The sequence below is a fragment of the Dromiciops gliroides genome, chromosome 4, assembly GCF_019393635.1.
Source record: "Dromiciops gliroides isolate mDroGli1 chromosome 4, mDroGli1.pri, whole genome shotgun sequence".
Lineage (NCBI taxonomy): Eukaryota > Metazoa > Chordata > Mammalia > Microbiotheria > Microbiotheriidae > Dromiciops > Dromiciops gliroides.
In genome coordinates this window covers 42997220-43012127 of record NC_057864.1, presented here as the reverse complement: position 1 = coordinate 43012127, position 14908 = coordinate 42997220, and the positions used below count along the sequence as shown (strand labels likewise).

The following is a 14908-nucleotide window of genomic DNA, read 5'->3' as shown; positions in this document are numbered from 1 at the left end:
TCTGCAGAGGCTGAAATTTAATATACGGCGTGTTAATTGGGTGACTCGATGAAATATTGGGGCCCCGGAAATAATGAGGGACTTTTAGGTTCAAAGCTCCCTCCCCTCTGAACTGCCCTTTTAGATATTTCTCCCAGACCAAAAGCTTTTTTTCCACAAAAGGATCCGATTTTATTACTTGTTAATTAATTAAACAACAAAGGTGAAATTAATAAAAATCAAAGATAAGGAAATAGGGAAAAGAAATACAGATAAATTCTCTTAACTCACCACACTTGGAAAGCTTTGTCACATCACCCAGAAGACAGAGGAGCCAGCCTTCGAGCACCTCTCCTCCCCTCAGAGAGCGTTCAATCTCCCTCCCCCAAAAGGGGAGGTCCTTTAAAACTGCCTATGGAGAGTTTTCCTTCAACCTCAGTAGCATAGGTAACTTCAGGGTGGGCCAGGTGTGGTCCCTCCCAAATGAGTCAGCTAAAACTCCAATAATTTTTTACCACAAATAATTTTTACCACAGGTGCCACCACAAAACAGGGGCTTAAAACTGCTCTAAACAAAAATTTTAAAACCTTATCAGGAGCCAAAATCCACTCAAAAATTGATAAATGGAAGATCTAAAAAGTCCCCCGTATTCTTAATGGATGTGAATTTCTATCAGCTGGGTATCACCTATGTTGTGGTTATGCATAGCTAAGAGAAGTTTTTAAGAACAGTTAGAGCCAGGAGTCCTGAGAATTTTTGTCTTGGTTCCACACTTGGCTTCAGCCTCTGCCTGGCATTATAAACGTTATTACCAGACACAATAAGCATGTTCTTTGAGAGGTAGGAGAAAATCCAAAAGGTATTCCCCACCAATTCAACCTACCATGATGCCTGGAATTCCACTTCTAGAGACTACTTGCTTTCAGTTAAGAGCATTTGGGTCTCTAGGAATTTCTTGTTAAAATACAAACACGCCCAGAATGACCATAGTGTCATCGGCCATTAATCCTAGGGCTCGAGTAGTTTGCCAGAAGACCTTTGTGACAGGAAACTGTGACTAGTTGGGTCACGGTACAGGTAAGTTTTGATAGGGGACGAAAGGATACGTTCTAATAAGACAGGTCATTGTAGTGGGGGAGATAAAGGGACACAGACCAGGAGTTTCTGGGGGGAAGGTGAGACTGATAAACAAGAGAGGTCATGGGTGGATGGCAAACCAAACTTTACCTATTTGTCCCAGTTTTCCTAAGGTATTGGGCAAAATGACAACCCAGTGTCAAAATCTCGCCCCCCCCCCAAATTCTAATCTTGGGTGGGGCAGGTGTTGTTGGTCAAAGACCTTTTATTAAACACAAGGCACCCTACAAAGCACTGGGCATACAAAAAAGGACAAAAACCAAGTCCCTCCTCCACAAGGGAAGCAATATGTAATTAACCAGGTATAGAATATATAGTGTAGTACAAAGTATCGCGAAGAAGTTAATCTGAAAGGGGAAGGAATTAGCTTGAGAAGAAAATGATGCAGAAAATTATTCAGACGTCTCTGAGTACCCCAGGACGTGGCCACCTAGGACACAACAGCAACTGATTGTTTGAGGGAAGCTGTGTTCCCGGAGGGGTAGTGGCGGAAAATGACCCAAGCCCCAGTCCCAGCCTCATACCTGAGACATCAGACGGGAGAGGCCCGAAAGCTGGAGGCAGCCTACAAGGACGTGTGCATTACTATGCGGGGTGGGAGGAAGGGAAGGAAACGGGACTACCATCAGGCAGGGGATTCCCTTCCCTCCCCACCCCACCCCCTGCCCGGCGCATTTTTGACATACGCAGGAGAGATCCCCAAAGGGGTGGGAAGGGAGGGGAGGGTTGCAACCCTCCGCAGGATATCCCTTGTGTGATTTTTTTTTTTTTTAATGATGAAATGACTCTTGGAATGGAAAGAAAAAACTGCGTGCTTGGCAGATTCCGACCTGGAGGCACTCCCGGGCCGGGGGATGGGTCCCCTGAGGCACTGGGTGGGAGGGGGGGGCGGAGAGGAAGGAGGAAGGCCCCGGGTTCTCCAAGGAGACCCACATTTTCAGGAATGCAGCAGGGTCAAAGGCCCGCGATTTCTAGCGAGCGGCATCTCAAAGGGCCTGGCTGGAACCGCCGCCTAGCCGCGTCGGAGGATGACGGAGCCTCTCAAGACTTTCACCAAATATGGGCCGGGGCTGGAAATGTCCTGGACCTAGCGCCGCCGGAAATCTCGGATTCTGGCAACGAGAGCGTCTCCTCCTAGCAAAAAGTCTAAATGAATAAGGGGGCCGGGCCGGCTGCTTGCCGCCGCCAGCTCCCCCGCCCCACCCACCCCCGACGGGCGGGCGGGCGCACGGGCAGCGTGCCTTCTTCCAGCAGGGGGGTATCTGCCAACCCCCAAACCCCTCCCTCTCCGCGCCCCAGCTGTACTGAGAGCGTCTGGAGAGAGAGCCGCGGGTCGGAGCGGACGCTCAGCCTGTCTGCCTGCGCCCCCCTAGACGGCTGAAGCTGGCCCTTATCCACTACCAAAGTGCGTGCAGCCCCCAGAGAAGTCAGTTTCACGAAAGCACAACAGAAGACTATGGCATACAATAGAATGGAATGTGGAATTGAAGGCATAGAAATGACCTAAGAGTCCAGAGATGCGTGATGGAGTTTGGGGGGGGGGGAATGGGGGGAGTGGGAGGGTCTCCAACTGCTGAAGAGCGCCGGGTTTCGTTATCAGAGGCACTAGTTTCAAACCCACTTACTGTGACCTTGGAGAAGGTCACTTCGCCTATCAAAGATCAGTTTCCTAGTCTGTAAAACAAGACGGTAGTACTACATAATCTTCTAAGGTGGGTTCGCTCTCTGGAGCTGTGCCCCTATAAGAAATATGTCTTCTCTCTTTGTGTCTTGCTGGTCCTCAGTTCTCAACACTTTTCACCTGGAATCGATTCTAGGAGCCTTCTTTAACGGTCTTTTTGAGTAGGGAGAGATGTGGATGAGTCACAACTGACTCAATTCTTAGGCGGGGGATGGGGGGATAGGGTTGAAACGCTCCTAAATTTAAAAGTTGGCTATAAGTATGACTGTGCATACTTGTAAATAAGCATGCACTATAGGCATACGGCCGAAATAGATGCATACCCGGGTACATGTGTGCTGGTGCGTGTGTGTGTGTGTAGCAGGGGGTGGGAGAGGGATGGGTGGGGGGTAGGAGGGTAATTACTGGGAAAAGACAATTCAGAGTTATTATTGCTCTAAGTTACTATCAGCCACACAAGTGGACCCTTCTTTCCATCCTTTGTACTCCCCTGACATCAGTAACACAAGAATTGTCCCCACAGCTCAGCCCCAAGTCAGGATGGAGCTGCACAAGACAAGCCCCTTCTCTGTGGCTCACAGCCCAAGGAAACAAGGCTGCCCGTTATTCCTAAAAGTGGCACCATATGAAAAGAAAAAAAGAGAGAGAAATCCAGCAGAATTAGCACCCGAAGCAACACTTACCCATAAACATTTGCACATTTCCCCCTAGTCCGTCAACATGAAACGATCTTCACTAGTTCTCTCAGAGGTGGAAACGAGAAGGCGACGAGACGTCTGGGGTTTCTGGACCATCCTTCAGACAGGAACGTGTGGAGCTGCGGCTTTTCCTCTCTCCTAAAAGCCTATACTTCATTCGCAGTTGCACGCAGGACATACTGTATGGTAATACTATGCAAACAGGTTAATAGCAGCCACCCCACTAGCTCCCCCCACCCCCTCATTTTCTCTCACTGCTTCTGTCTTCCCCCTACTCCCCCTCTTCCCCCTTCTCTACCCCCCCCTTCTTGCTTTTTCATGGACGGCTGGCTGGAGGGGTTTCTTCTAAGTTTCTCCTCTCAAGCAGACTCTAGTCTTCCACCATCCTGTAGAGAACTAAAGCAACAAACCCACACACCCTGTGTCAGAAACTTTAATCTGATTTTTCAAAGAATTCCTGGTGTGGTATTTTTTTTAATGCTGTGGTGGAGCAGATCAGCCTTCTTTCCCCTCCCTCCCCACCCCACCCCCCATCACCAATAAACGAATAAGTTATATACAACCAATTGGATCCTCCACTCTTATTTTCTTTTAAAGCATGATTGCGTGAAAAACCAGGAATTCCGAAGAATTTCCTGCCCTGGGAACAGAAGTGAAGTCTATATTTAACAACATTTAAAGCTGTTGAGAATGCTTTGTGGTTGGATAACAGAGGCAGAAAAATGTTAAAAATGCAGGCTACTGCTATACCAAATATGGAAATATTGTTACGTCTGGTGTCTGATTCACCATCTGGAAATACTTAGAGCCATGAAGTCAAATAGAAAAGACGCCACAACAGAAGCCAGAAACTCTTCTCCCCAGTCTCCATTCTCTTTCGACGCCCTCTTCCTACCCCCCCCCCTTCCTGAGTCCCTTCATTAACTAAAAACCGTTAAAGGAATCGAATTTGAGAAAGCAACAACCTAGCTGAAAGGGTGGGTTTGGTTATGGATGGGAGCAGGGCCTAGACCTTCCTCCATGTATTTGCCTACACTTTAATGATTTGACTTTTTAGTGAAAAGAATCATTTGTCTCGAATAACCTTAAATCAGGATCTTCTATCGTGGTAAATACTGCATAAGGTATGGAGAATGAACATTCCCCAATGTGGGAAATTTGACTCTTCCTTTTTAAGGGGAAAGTGCAGTTTGTTCTAATAGTATACCCTTCTCCGCTATAATCAAGGTCATGAAAAGTTCAATATTTCCTAGAAATGTTGGTTTTGAATACATAGGGGCTACCTTGCTAAATTGGCTAGTTTATTTCTTTTTATGCAGAATAGGCCTAAACATGAAAAGAATTGTAGTTTCTCCAATAGTGTGCATAAAGGGATTAAGACACTTATTTCTAGATTGTCCACCAAAATGATGAGACCTGAGTTTGATTTTTACAGTTTTAACATACCCATAAATCTTACTGAGGGTGTTGGTGATATTCAGTAAGTAGAGCGCATCCACAGGGTCTTTGCTCAGAAGGTAGAAGGTAAAATATAATACCTATAAACCATATGGGACTATTTTTGTCATGGAAAAAATGACAGCTAGCTAGTACCTTTTAAAATGACATTTTTATTTCTCAAAAAGCGCATTAAAAAAAATAAGCCTAGACAGTTCAATGCAATTGCCCTAAAAAGGGAAGTTTCCCACTGTCATGGGGTCGTACCCCATTTCCCACCATAACACCACCCAAGGGATCCCAAGGTAAGCCTTTCACAATAGTATCAATTTCAACTTTAGGGGCAGATTTCTAGGTGGGGATTGCCCCTCTCCTCCTCCTTCACCCCCAGGCATTCAGCAAAATGCACTTGCGAGTGTAGTCCAAACTGGAATTCTTGCAGAACTTGTGAGTGTTTAAAGTGAAAATCATTTAGAAATCCTCATTTTAGTCCCTTGTGAACTGCTCATTATCTACAATACGGGCTGAAAGGAAGGGCTGACACCTTCTCCTGTATCCTTGTAAAGACCATTCTCCCTGAGAATCTGCAAATTCAGACACTTGGGCTGGGACAAAAGTGGGAATCCCCAAACATAAGCAGCCTGGGGATGGGGGGGGGGCGTCGTAGAGGAGAAGAGAGGAAAGGAGAGGGGAGCTTTGTTTGGGAGAAATGGCTTATTGTTTTACTTTCATTCATAAACTCCAGTGTTAATCCGCAATATACATTCTTGACTCATATACAGTAGGCTAAAGTTCTGGGACATGTTCTGTAATGAATACATGAATACATGCACGGATCTGAGAGACTTCCTCTCCTTCCCGGACTCCCTCCCCCCCCCCCCCCCCCCCCGCTCAAAAGATACTTTACTCTGACTCTCAGTGTAAATAAAACAGTTTGCTGCCTTCCAGGGATGAAAGCTTTAGAAGCCTGCCTATTAAAATAAAAATCAGCAAACAAATATACTTTTGTTCTTCCCTCTCGGGTCCTCCCACCCTCCAACCCCCAGCCAGTTCTTTATCTGTTTCCCTGGTCCCCATCGCTCTTCCCATCACTTTCCCCCCACTCTGTATCACACACCTCCCCTTTCGCCCCAGCCTCCAGCAAGGAAAATCCTCCCAGATCTAAGTGGTTATTTAAAGTGGAAAAAATGGACTGTTTTCTTGATGGGTCTGGGACAAAAAAGGTGCAAGGAAGCCAGGGGAGGCGCTTGGATGGAGCCCGCGCCAAAGAAACATTCCTGAGATGTTTGAGAATTCTGGACCGCTCAGACAGCGCCTACGTCACTCAGCTGCATACACGCGGCGGCTCTGGGCTCAGCGTATAAAAGGCGCAGTCCTCGGCTCCTCCGCAGACTGCAAGAGAATCTCCCCCGAAAGCGTGCTGGGTGACCTCGGCAGTTGCTAGTAGACCGCGCCGGCCACTCTCGCTGCGCCTCCGATTTCCGAGGAAGAAGTCGCGTCCGCTGCCGGATCCTCGACTCGCCTTCCCTCCCTCCAGAGGCAGATCCAGCCCCGCAGCAGCAGACTCCAAGTCCGGGCTCCAGAGTTCTCAGGCTCGAGCCAAAGTTAGCCTTGCGAGTTCCTCTTCCTCTTTTTCTTTTTGCTGCAATAGCACGAGGGCTATCTATCCCTGCGCCTAACAATGAGCTCCCAGGCAGCCAGAAGCGTCGCCTTCGCCGTCACCTTGTTCCATTTAGCCAGGCTGGTGAGTTTTGCAGACCTCGTAACGGCTTGCTTCCCTCTTCTTCTATCCCGGTCCCCTAGGCTGTCCCCACTCTCAAACCGCAGCCCCTGGGTGGGGAGGAGGGAGGGAGGAATAGACTTTTTGTAGTGTGTCTTCCACTATCGAACCTCCCTGTCCCTGGCGAAACTTGAGCCCTTCCCGGGGACGTTCAATCCCGGAATGAACTTGGCCACCTTAGAAACCATTCCAGTCTGGCCGGAGCAAACAGTACAAGTCTCGAGATCTCCCTTCCCCCGGGGAATACTTTGCATTCTGCAGTCTCTCACTGTGATCCTTTCCCGTTTCAGGCACTCTCCACCTGCCCAGCCTCCTGCCAGTGTCCCCTCGAGGTACCCAAATGTGCCCCAGGAGTGGGGCTGGTTCTGGACGGCTGCAGATGCTGCAAGGTCTGTGCTAAACAGCTTAACGAAGACTGCAGTAAACTTCAGCCTTGCGACCACACCAAGGGGCTGGAATGCAACTTCGGCGCCAGTTCCACGGCTCTAAAGGGAATCTGCAGAGGTGAGATGCTCGCGGTTTGGGCCCCCCTAAAACAACAACAACAATAATAATAGCCCCCTGTAGTCCAGAAGTTTGGTCATACTGAGGCCATGTATGGCAATGCTTTGTTGTTGGTAGCTTGGCAGAAAGGCAGATGATTTCAGCAGTCTGGAATGCAATTCAGTATGTCTGGGCCCCGCTAAAAGCCCATACGGAAAAGTGATTCCTGACTAACTTATTGTTCTAGTCTTGGGTCTCCGGGGAATTGGAGGGGAACTTTACCATAAATTGAATTTAGCAGAGCAAAAAAATACGTAGGAGCTTCAAGCAGTGATTGGGAATGTTAACCCCATCTCCTCCCGCCCCCCCCCCTTTTTTTTTGGTCATCTCTGCAGCCCAGTCCGAGGGCAGACCTTGTGAATATAACTCCAGAATATACCAGAACGGCGAAAGTTTCCAGCCCAACTGTAAACACCAGTGCACATGTATCGACGGGGCGGTGGGGTGCATTCCTCTATGCCCACAAGAACTGGCTCTGCCCAACTTGGGCTGCACCAACCCCCGGCTGGTCAAAGTGGCCGGACAGTGTTGTGAAGAATGGGTGTGTGACGACGACATCGCCAAAGACGCCCTGGATGAGATGGACGGTTTCATGGGCAAGGGTCTTGAAATAGGAGCCTCTGAAATTGAACTCACTAGAAACAATGAGTTGATCGCCATTGGAAAAGGAGGCACCCCTTTAAAACAACTCCCTGGTAAGTAGGCGCTTAGCCTTGTAAAAAGAGTCCTTGAATGAATTCTCTTATTAGTTTTAAACTGTTAAATGCTTAAAAGCTATTTCTTTGTGTATGCAGAGTGGACTATTGAAAACTTAGAATAACCCTCTTCTCTTTCCCTTCTCTCTTCCCCTTCCCCCCTGTCATTATAGTTTTTGGATCGGAGCCACGCATCATATATAACCTATTTCATAGCCAGAAATGCATTGTTCAAACAACTTCATGGTCCCATTGCTCCAAGACTTGTGGAACTGGTGTCTCGACCAGAGTAACCAATGACAACCCCCAATGCCGCTTGGTTAAAGAAACCAGAATTTGTGAAGTGCGCCCCTGTGGCCAGACAGCGTATAGCACACTCAAGGTCAGTTTCTAGCTTAAGAGTTGCTGGAAGCCCAGCTTGATGGAAATTGTTGCCAGGCACACGTGCCATGGTTTTTCTTCCCAGAGAAATAATTCTTGGCTTTATTTTTTCCCCACCTCTTCTTGCAGAAGGGAAAGAAATGCAACAAAACTAGGAAAGCTGCCGAGCCTACGAAGTTTACCTTTGCGGGATGCACCAGCCTCAAAAAGTATCGCCCTAAGTACTGTGGCAACTGCGTGGATGGGAGATGCTGCACGCCCCAGCAGACCAGGACCGTCAAGGTCCGATTCCGTTGCGAGGATGGGGAGTTTGTCACCAAAAACGTCATGCTGATCCAGTCTTGCAAATGCATCCACAACTGCCCACATGCCAACGAAGGCACGTTCCCATTTTACAGGCTGTTCAATGACATTCACAAATTTAGGGACTAGACCACCCTTTGGGCTGGAGTGGGAAACTGAGGGGAGGCAGTGTCAGAATCGGAAATACCAAGACGTGCGGGGCTGGGGTGGGATGGGGGAGGGGGAAGAAACCCTATTGTAGAAGTGACGCCTTGCTCATTCTTGAGTCACCTTAAAGGTATTTTTGAAACTTCCGAGTGCACTGTGCAGATGGACATTAAGGCAAACGAGATTTGAGGATACTTAATGCTTCATAGTATTGGAGCCCCTTTTTATTGCTTCGTTTCGGAGCCTGTTATGTCGACAACATTCTGCTTTCTGTTTGTAAATTATTTGGTAAACATATTTCTCTATCTATGTCTTTAAAAAAAATGATGTGATTAGCGGGACGCCTGAAGACTTTTTGACCCTTTTTATAGAAGCAAATTGGAGAATTTTCCACCCTTCCCTGATGTGGCACTCTGTGAGTGTGGGCATGAGTGGCAGCTATGATGTGCCAACTGCATCTGAACTGCAAACAGAAACCAGCTGTTTTAAGACTGAATGTTTTTATTTATCAAAAAAAATGTAGCTTTTCTTGGGAAAAATGTAATACTGGAATAAGTTGTAAATGATTTTAATTTTATATTCAATGAAAAAATTTATTTATGGAATTAATCATTTAATAAAGAAATATTTACCTAACTTTTGAGTATGACTCGTAGATTTAGAGCCAAGAGGGACCTTAGAGGTAATCTAGGCAAAGTTACTTTGAAGACGAGCAAACTGAGGCTGAGGAAGGTGAAGTGACTTGTTAATCTTACATAGGTAGTAAGGTGACAGAACTGAGATTCAAACTCGGGGCCTCTGACTGGAGGTTGAAGTGCTTTTCCCAAGGTATGCTCCTCCATGTTTTCCTAGACAGTCTGGCAATTTAGAAAAAAAAAGTTACAAACTGGAAATTATTGCTTCTGTTTCTTCAGTAGAGAAAACCTTAGGATTTAGATCAGACAGTCATGCAATAAGCATAGTATGAGGAAACAATAAATAGGGTAACAAGTGGCGGCTTTTCCTCATAGGAGCTGTGAGTCTTTTGAAATAGATTATTTTACTCCCCCATACAAGTAACAGTCTGTGAAGTGGGTACAACAGAGTCACTGGGCACTAAATGTTAGGCATTTTAAAAGCCTTTCGATTTATTGCATGTGAGAGTACGGGTCAAGAGAGAGAAGACATCCATTGATGGAAATATTAGCTAATCTACCCACCTCCTAACAGAGGGGAATGGACCCAAGGTGCAGAATCAGCCATATATTTTTGGATATGGCCGATTCAGAAATACGTTTTGATTGAACATGCCTATTTGTTATAAGGATTTCCTTTTTTTTTAAATGGCGGCTGGAGAAGAAATAAATACTCGTCAATTGAAAATAAATAATAAAAAAAAAAGAAAACAGAGGAGAGAGTATCTAGGAGGGGGTGATCAGTAATGTCAGAAGCTGCAGAGAGGTCAAGAAGGATCAGGGTTGAGAATAAAGCTATTAGGTTGGACAATTAAGAGATCCTTGGTAACTTTGGGAAGGAAGTATCTATGATGTAGGGAGGAAAACAAGAGGCAGCAATAAAATCCTTAGAAATAGAACAGGAAAAAAATCACTGAATTCATAACCCAGGCTGCTCACAGTAGAAATGGAGTAGCATTGGTCCCTTATCACATCATGAAGGACTGCTTGCTGCTTATAGCTACCACATTTTGAATAATATCCTTTCTAAAATGTAGATTAAAATGCTTCTTGGCTGAATGAGGGAGTGAGCCTGGTTTACCCATCCCTTTCTGCAGTGATTTGCTGCAAATTAAAGCATTTGGGTTTAAAGGGGAAAAAAAGAGGGGGGTGTGAGGAGTGGGGGTGGGGAATGAATCTTACCATCTGGAGAAGGCAAGGTAAGTGTGCGGTCCCTAAATGAGCTTGAAGCAATGCCTTGTGTTAATCCTAATAAGCCAGTGATTAAGTAAACATGCTATTAAATGGAGAGGAATGCCAGGAATTTCAAGTACTTTTCCAATAGGGAGGAGAGAGACCTGGTTGTCTCCCCCTCCCCCTTCTCTTTTTTATAATTACACTTTATATTGGGGGGACATGAATGGAGTTTGACTAACCAGAGGGTCAAAGGCTAGATAACTGGCATTCTTGAAGAAAAAGACCTGTTTAATGAGGCCAGGAGGAGTTGAGAAGGCTGTATCAATGTTTGGGAAAATGCTGGTCGCCTGTTGTTGAGAAATCGGCATCTATAGAAAGAGTGGACAATAAACCTTTCACAGAAAGGCTTTCCTTTCATCATTCCTCCCTCCTTGGCTTCAGTTCAAATCCATCGTGAAATATTTCGGTCTGCTCTCCATTAAGAGTACTTAAAATTTCAGGCTGTAAGTGAAGGCAGGCTTTTCAGAAAAAAAGGAGGTAGCTGATGGGAGCCATTGGAGTGGTTTCTCAAAAGGTAACTTTCAATGCTCTTGCCTAAGGAAGTAGCCAATACTATATAAATTTTGAGTCTTCAGCTTTATTAAAATCCAAGGAATTGAAGAATCAACGCAATTTTAAATAATGTGGACAAGTGGCTGGCCTGAGAAATTACAGCCGATGTCATTTTAGCAATAGGGATTTTGCCTGAGGTTGTCCAGACTTTAGGTGTTTGGGAATTCAAGAACCACCTGGCCCCCACCAGTCTTGAATGCAGTTAAACTTGTCTGTGTGCTATAGGAAGGGTAACATAATAAAGGTGTAAGGTTTCCTGACACATTCTTGCTTAATACTCATGTAAATGTAGGGATGTGATTTAAACATTCTCTGACACAGATCCTGAGACCATGATCCAACTGTGGAGGATCTCCCAAATTGCCTCTTGGGAAGAGGTCACTGCTTTCCAGGCTGTAAATGTCTGGGCAGATGGTATTTGACCAAATAGGCCCAATTGTGAAATAAATATTGATAAGGCACGTAACCGGGACTTTCACATCAAAAGGGGAATAATTAAGAGGGTTGGGAGGGGGCTTTAATATCACCCTAGTAAATTCTAATAGGTTGATGGACAACAGCTGATTTTGTTCAAAGTTAAGAACATACAGTTTATAGCCAGAGATCAATAAAACTAAATTATTTCCATTTCTCATAGATGTTGGGAGAAAACCCGGAGATATAAAAATAGCAAAGAAACAAATTAAGAGACTTAGAACAGATTGGTTTTGTCTGCTGCCAAGTTCTGTTCTGACTCTAGAATGGAAATCTATATATCTCCCCAGAAGAAAAAAAATCATACCTTGAATAGTTAGCATTTATATAGCAATTTAAGGTTTGTAAAGTGCTTTATAAATATTATCTCATTTTATCCTCACAACAATGCTGGAAGGTAGGTTTTATTATTATTATCATTATCCCCATTATCATTTATTATTATCATTATCCCCATTTTACAGATGAGGAAACAGAGGCAATATAGAGGTTAAATGACTAGCGAGGGTCACACAGTTAGTAAGTATCAGGCTGGATTTGAACTCAGATCTGGCTAACTGTGAGCTGTATAGGTACAGCTATCTATTTGTATATAAGGATATTGTTTAATTTTCACTTTGCTGTGCAAAACCCCTGGGGTCTCAATCGTTTTTATAGTGGATGTTTCAAAGCCAAGCGCTATAAACCAATCTCAGATTTGGGCTCTTATTATGGATTCAGATGATGTGGATTTGAATCCTATCCCTGATACTTACTGCCTGTTTCATCTTAGGAAAATCACTTCCCTGGGTCTCGATGTCCTCAGTTGTAGAGTGTGTGTGTGTGTGTGTGTGTGTGTGTGTGTGTGTGTGTGTGTGTGTGTGTGTGTGTGATTTCAGTTCTAGAACCATGATCTTAGATATTTAGGTGAATAACTCTTCGGGGCATTTACTGGCAGAGGGTCATAGGAAGTAGGTTTAGAGCAGGGAAGGACATTAAAAGTCATATCAATGTAAACTCCATGAGGACAGGGTGTTTCATTTTTGTTTTTGTATCCCCAGGGTCTAATTTATGGCATGAAGTAGGTGCTTAATAGATGTGTGTCAATTGATTGATTCATTGATTAACAGAGCCCTCATTGGACAGATAAGGAATGAAGGTCCAACAAGGTGGGCTCACATTAATAGGCTTTGACTTAAAAATGAATGAATGTGTTCTCAGGCATATATAAAACTTTTTCTTCGAGTGATTTAAATAGTAGAAGTGATGAATTTATACTCATTTTTAAGTCACCTGACCAGAATTAAGCACCTATTTGTGATCATGGGAAAAGGATGAAACCAACTACACTGAGGACTTTGACCTCATTCACACCAACAAACAACCAAGCTTTTAAGGTATAGGCAGGTGTGGGAGGGAGAGTGGGAGAGAGAGAATTGTAATACTGCCTTCCCTTCTTCCTTCTTTTGCTCTCCCTCCCCCCCATCCCTGTCTCATTCCCTTCCCTCCTCTAACTCCATCTATCTAAACATCCATTCATCTATGCATTGCTCTCTTTGTCCATTTATCCATCCATTCAACCGTCCATCTATCCATCCATCCATCCATCTATTCATTGCTCTATTCATGCATCCATCTGTAACGATTGGAATGACGCCACCTGCTGGATACTTACTGTAGAAGAGTTCTGCCCATGAAGCGAAGGTCTTTAAGGGCAAGACCAGGAGTCTTTTCTTTGGCGGGAGGAAGTGACGCAGACTAGTGGGAGGAGGAAGGAAGAGACTGGCGCTGACTCTGGGGCTCTTTCCTGAGGACGCTGGCGGAGAAGGGAGCTAGAAATGTGCTCTCCCTTTAATAGATAGGAATCTAGGCCTTTCTCTCTCTCTTTACCAAATTCTTATTCTCCTTAATAAATGCTTAAAAGTCTAACTCTTGCTAAAGCTTGTAATTGATTGGCGACCACTCATTAGATATTTTAGACAGTTTAGCTAGAATTTTAGCCCTTAACACATCTATCCATTGCTCTCTATCTCTCCATCCATCCATCATCCATCATCTATCCATCCATTCATTCATTCATCCATCCATCCATCCATCCATCTATCCATCAACCTATCTATCGATTTATCATCTATCAATCAACGTATCTCTATCTATCTCTCTATCATCTCTCTCATAATTAGAAAACAATTATTAGTGAATCAATAAGATTATCTGGGTAGTTGGCAATCTGGGCTTCTGTGTAATTTAACCAAGGTTATCCATTACAGGATCATAAATTTAAGGGCTGGAAGGCACCTTAGTGGTCATCAATTCTAGCCTCTTCACTTTACAGATGAGGAAACTGAGGGTAAGAGATTTGCCCAAGGTGACATAGGTAGCAAGTTTTAGAGATTAGAACCTAGCTCCTCTAACTCTGAATTAGCTGACCCCATTGCAACCACCACTTGGTTATGAAATGTTTTCTTTTCAAGATAACTTTGGATTTTACACTTTAAAAATGTTAAAGAGATACAATCTCCAGCTTTCACTCTCAAAAATAAGCCTTTTTTGATAATGTTCTTCAGACTCAGGATAACTCCACCACCACCACCACCACCACCACCATCACCCCTCAGTTATATCGTGCCATTAAGTAGAATTCTAGAAATGTATGAAGCCATATCTGTGGAATGGCTTGAAGATTCAGTCAAAGCAAAGCAGAGATCTTGATGGAGAACAGATGTGTGAAGAAAAAAAAAATCCAGGAAGAGACGCTCACTTCAAAAATCCTGGTTCTTTCTAAAAATAGTGGCATCCCTGGACACCTCTCTTACTATGGAACAATTTAGTAAGCCAGGCCATAGAAACCCACTGTCATTGGTAGAATTTTAACTGAGAAAAAGAGAGAAATTACTTTTCAATCAATTTGCTTTTATAAACACTCCTTCCCTCCTCTCCTATTCCTAGTTTTCTTGGGATGACACAGATTGGATTTCCCAATTCCATTTCTAACTCAGAATCACATTTTCTAGAGGCCTTCAAACTGGTAGGCAGATAATTTAATCACAGTTCATCAAAGATGTTCAATTCATCCAGCCCCCCTCTGAATAGAACCATCATTTCTCACAGTAGAAAGAAAAATTTCCTGGGCTTGGGGTAGGATGACTCTCTCCCATGGCTGCTACAGAGAGCAGCCTGCCTCTGGACAGCCCCTTTGATTTCATAGTGT

General features: G+C 44.6%; 1 protein-coding gene across 1 annotated transcript; it reads left to right on the top strand.

Annotated features, from left to right (window-relative positions):
* Positions 1–6316: 6316 nt before the first annotated feature.
* CCN1 (cellular communication network factor 1) lies at positions 6317–9380 on the top strand. The gene is made up of 5 exons (XM_044004515.1): positions 6317–6677; positions 7004–7217; positions 7592–7951; positions 8125–8333; positions 8462–9380. The coding sequence occupies exons 1-5, from the start codon at positions 6615–6617 to the stop codon at positions 8762–8764; spliced, it is 1149 nt and encodes a 382-aa protein (XP_043860450.1). The 5' UTR covers positions 6317–6614; the 3' UTR covers positions 8765–9380.
* The last annotated feature ends 5528 nt before the right edge of the window (positions 9381–14908 follow it).

What these genes read in the sequence shown, in the direction of transcription:
- CCN1 (XM_044004515.1), top strand. Translation starts at nt 6,615, where the DNA reads ATGAGCTCCCAGGCAGCCAGAAGCGTCGCCTTCGCCGTCACCTTGTTC. An exon ending in TCTAAAGGGAATCTGCAGAG is followed by an intron (nt 7,218 to 7,591) that starts GTGAGATGCTCG and finishes TCATCTCTGCAG; the next exon opens with CCCAGTCCGAGGGCAGACCT. An exon ending in CCCTTTAAAACAACTCCCTG is followed by an intron (nt 7,952 to 8,124) that starts GTAAGTAGGCGC and finishes CTGTCATTATAG; the next exon opens with TTTTTGGATCGGAGCCACGC.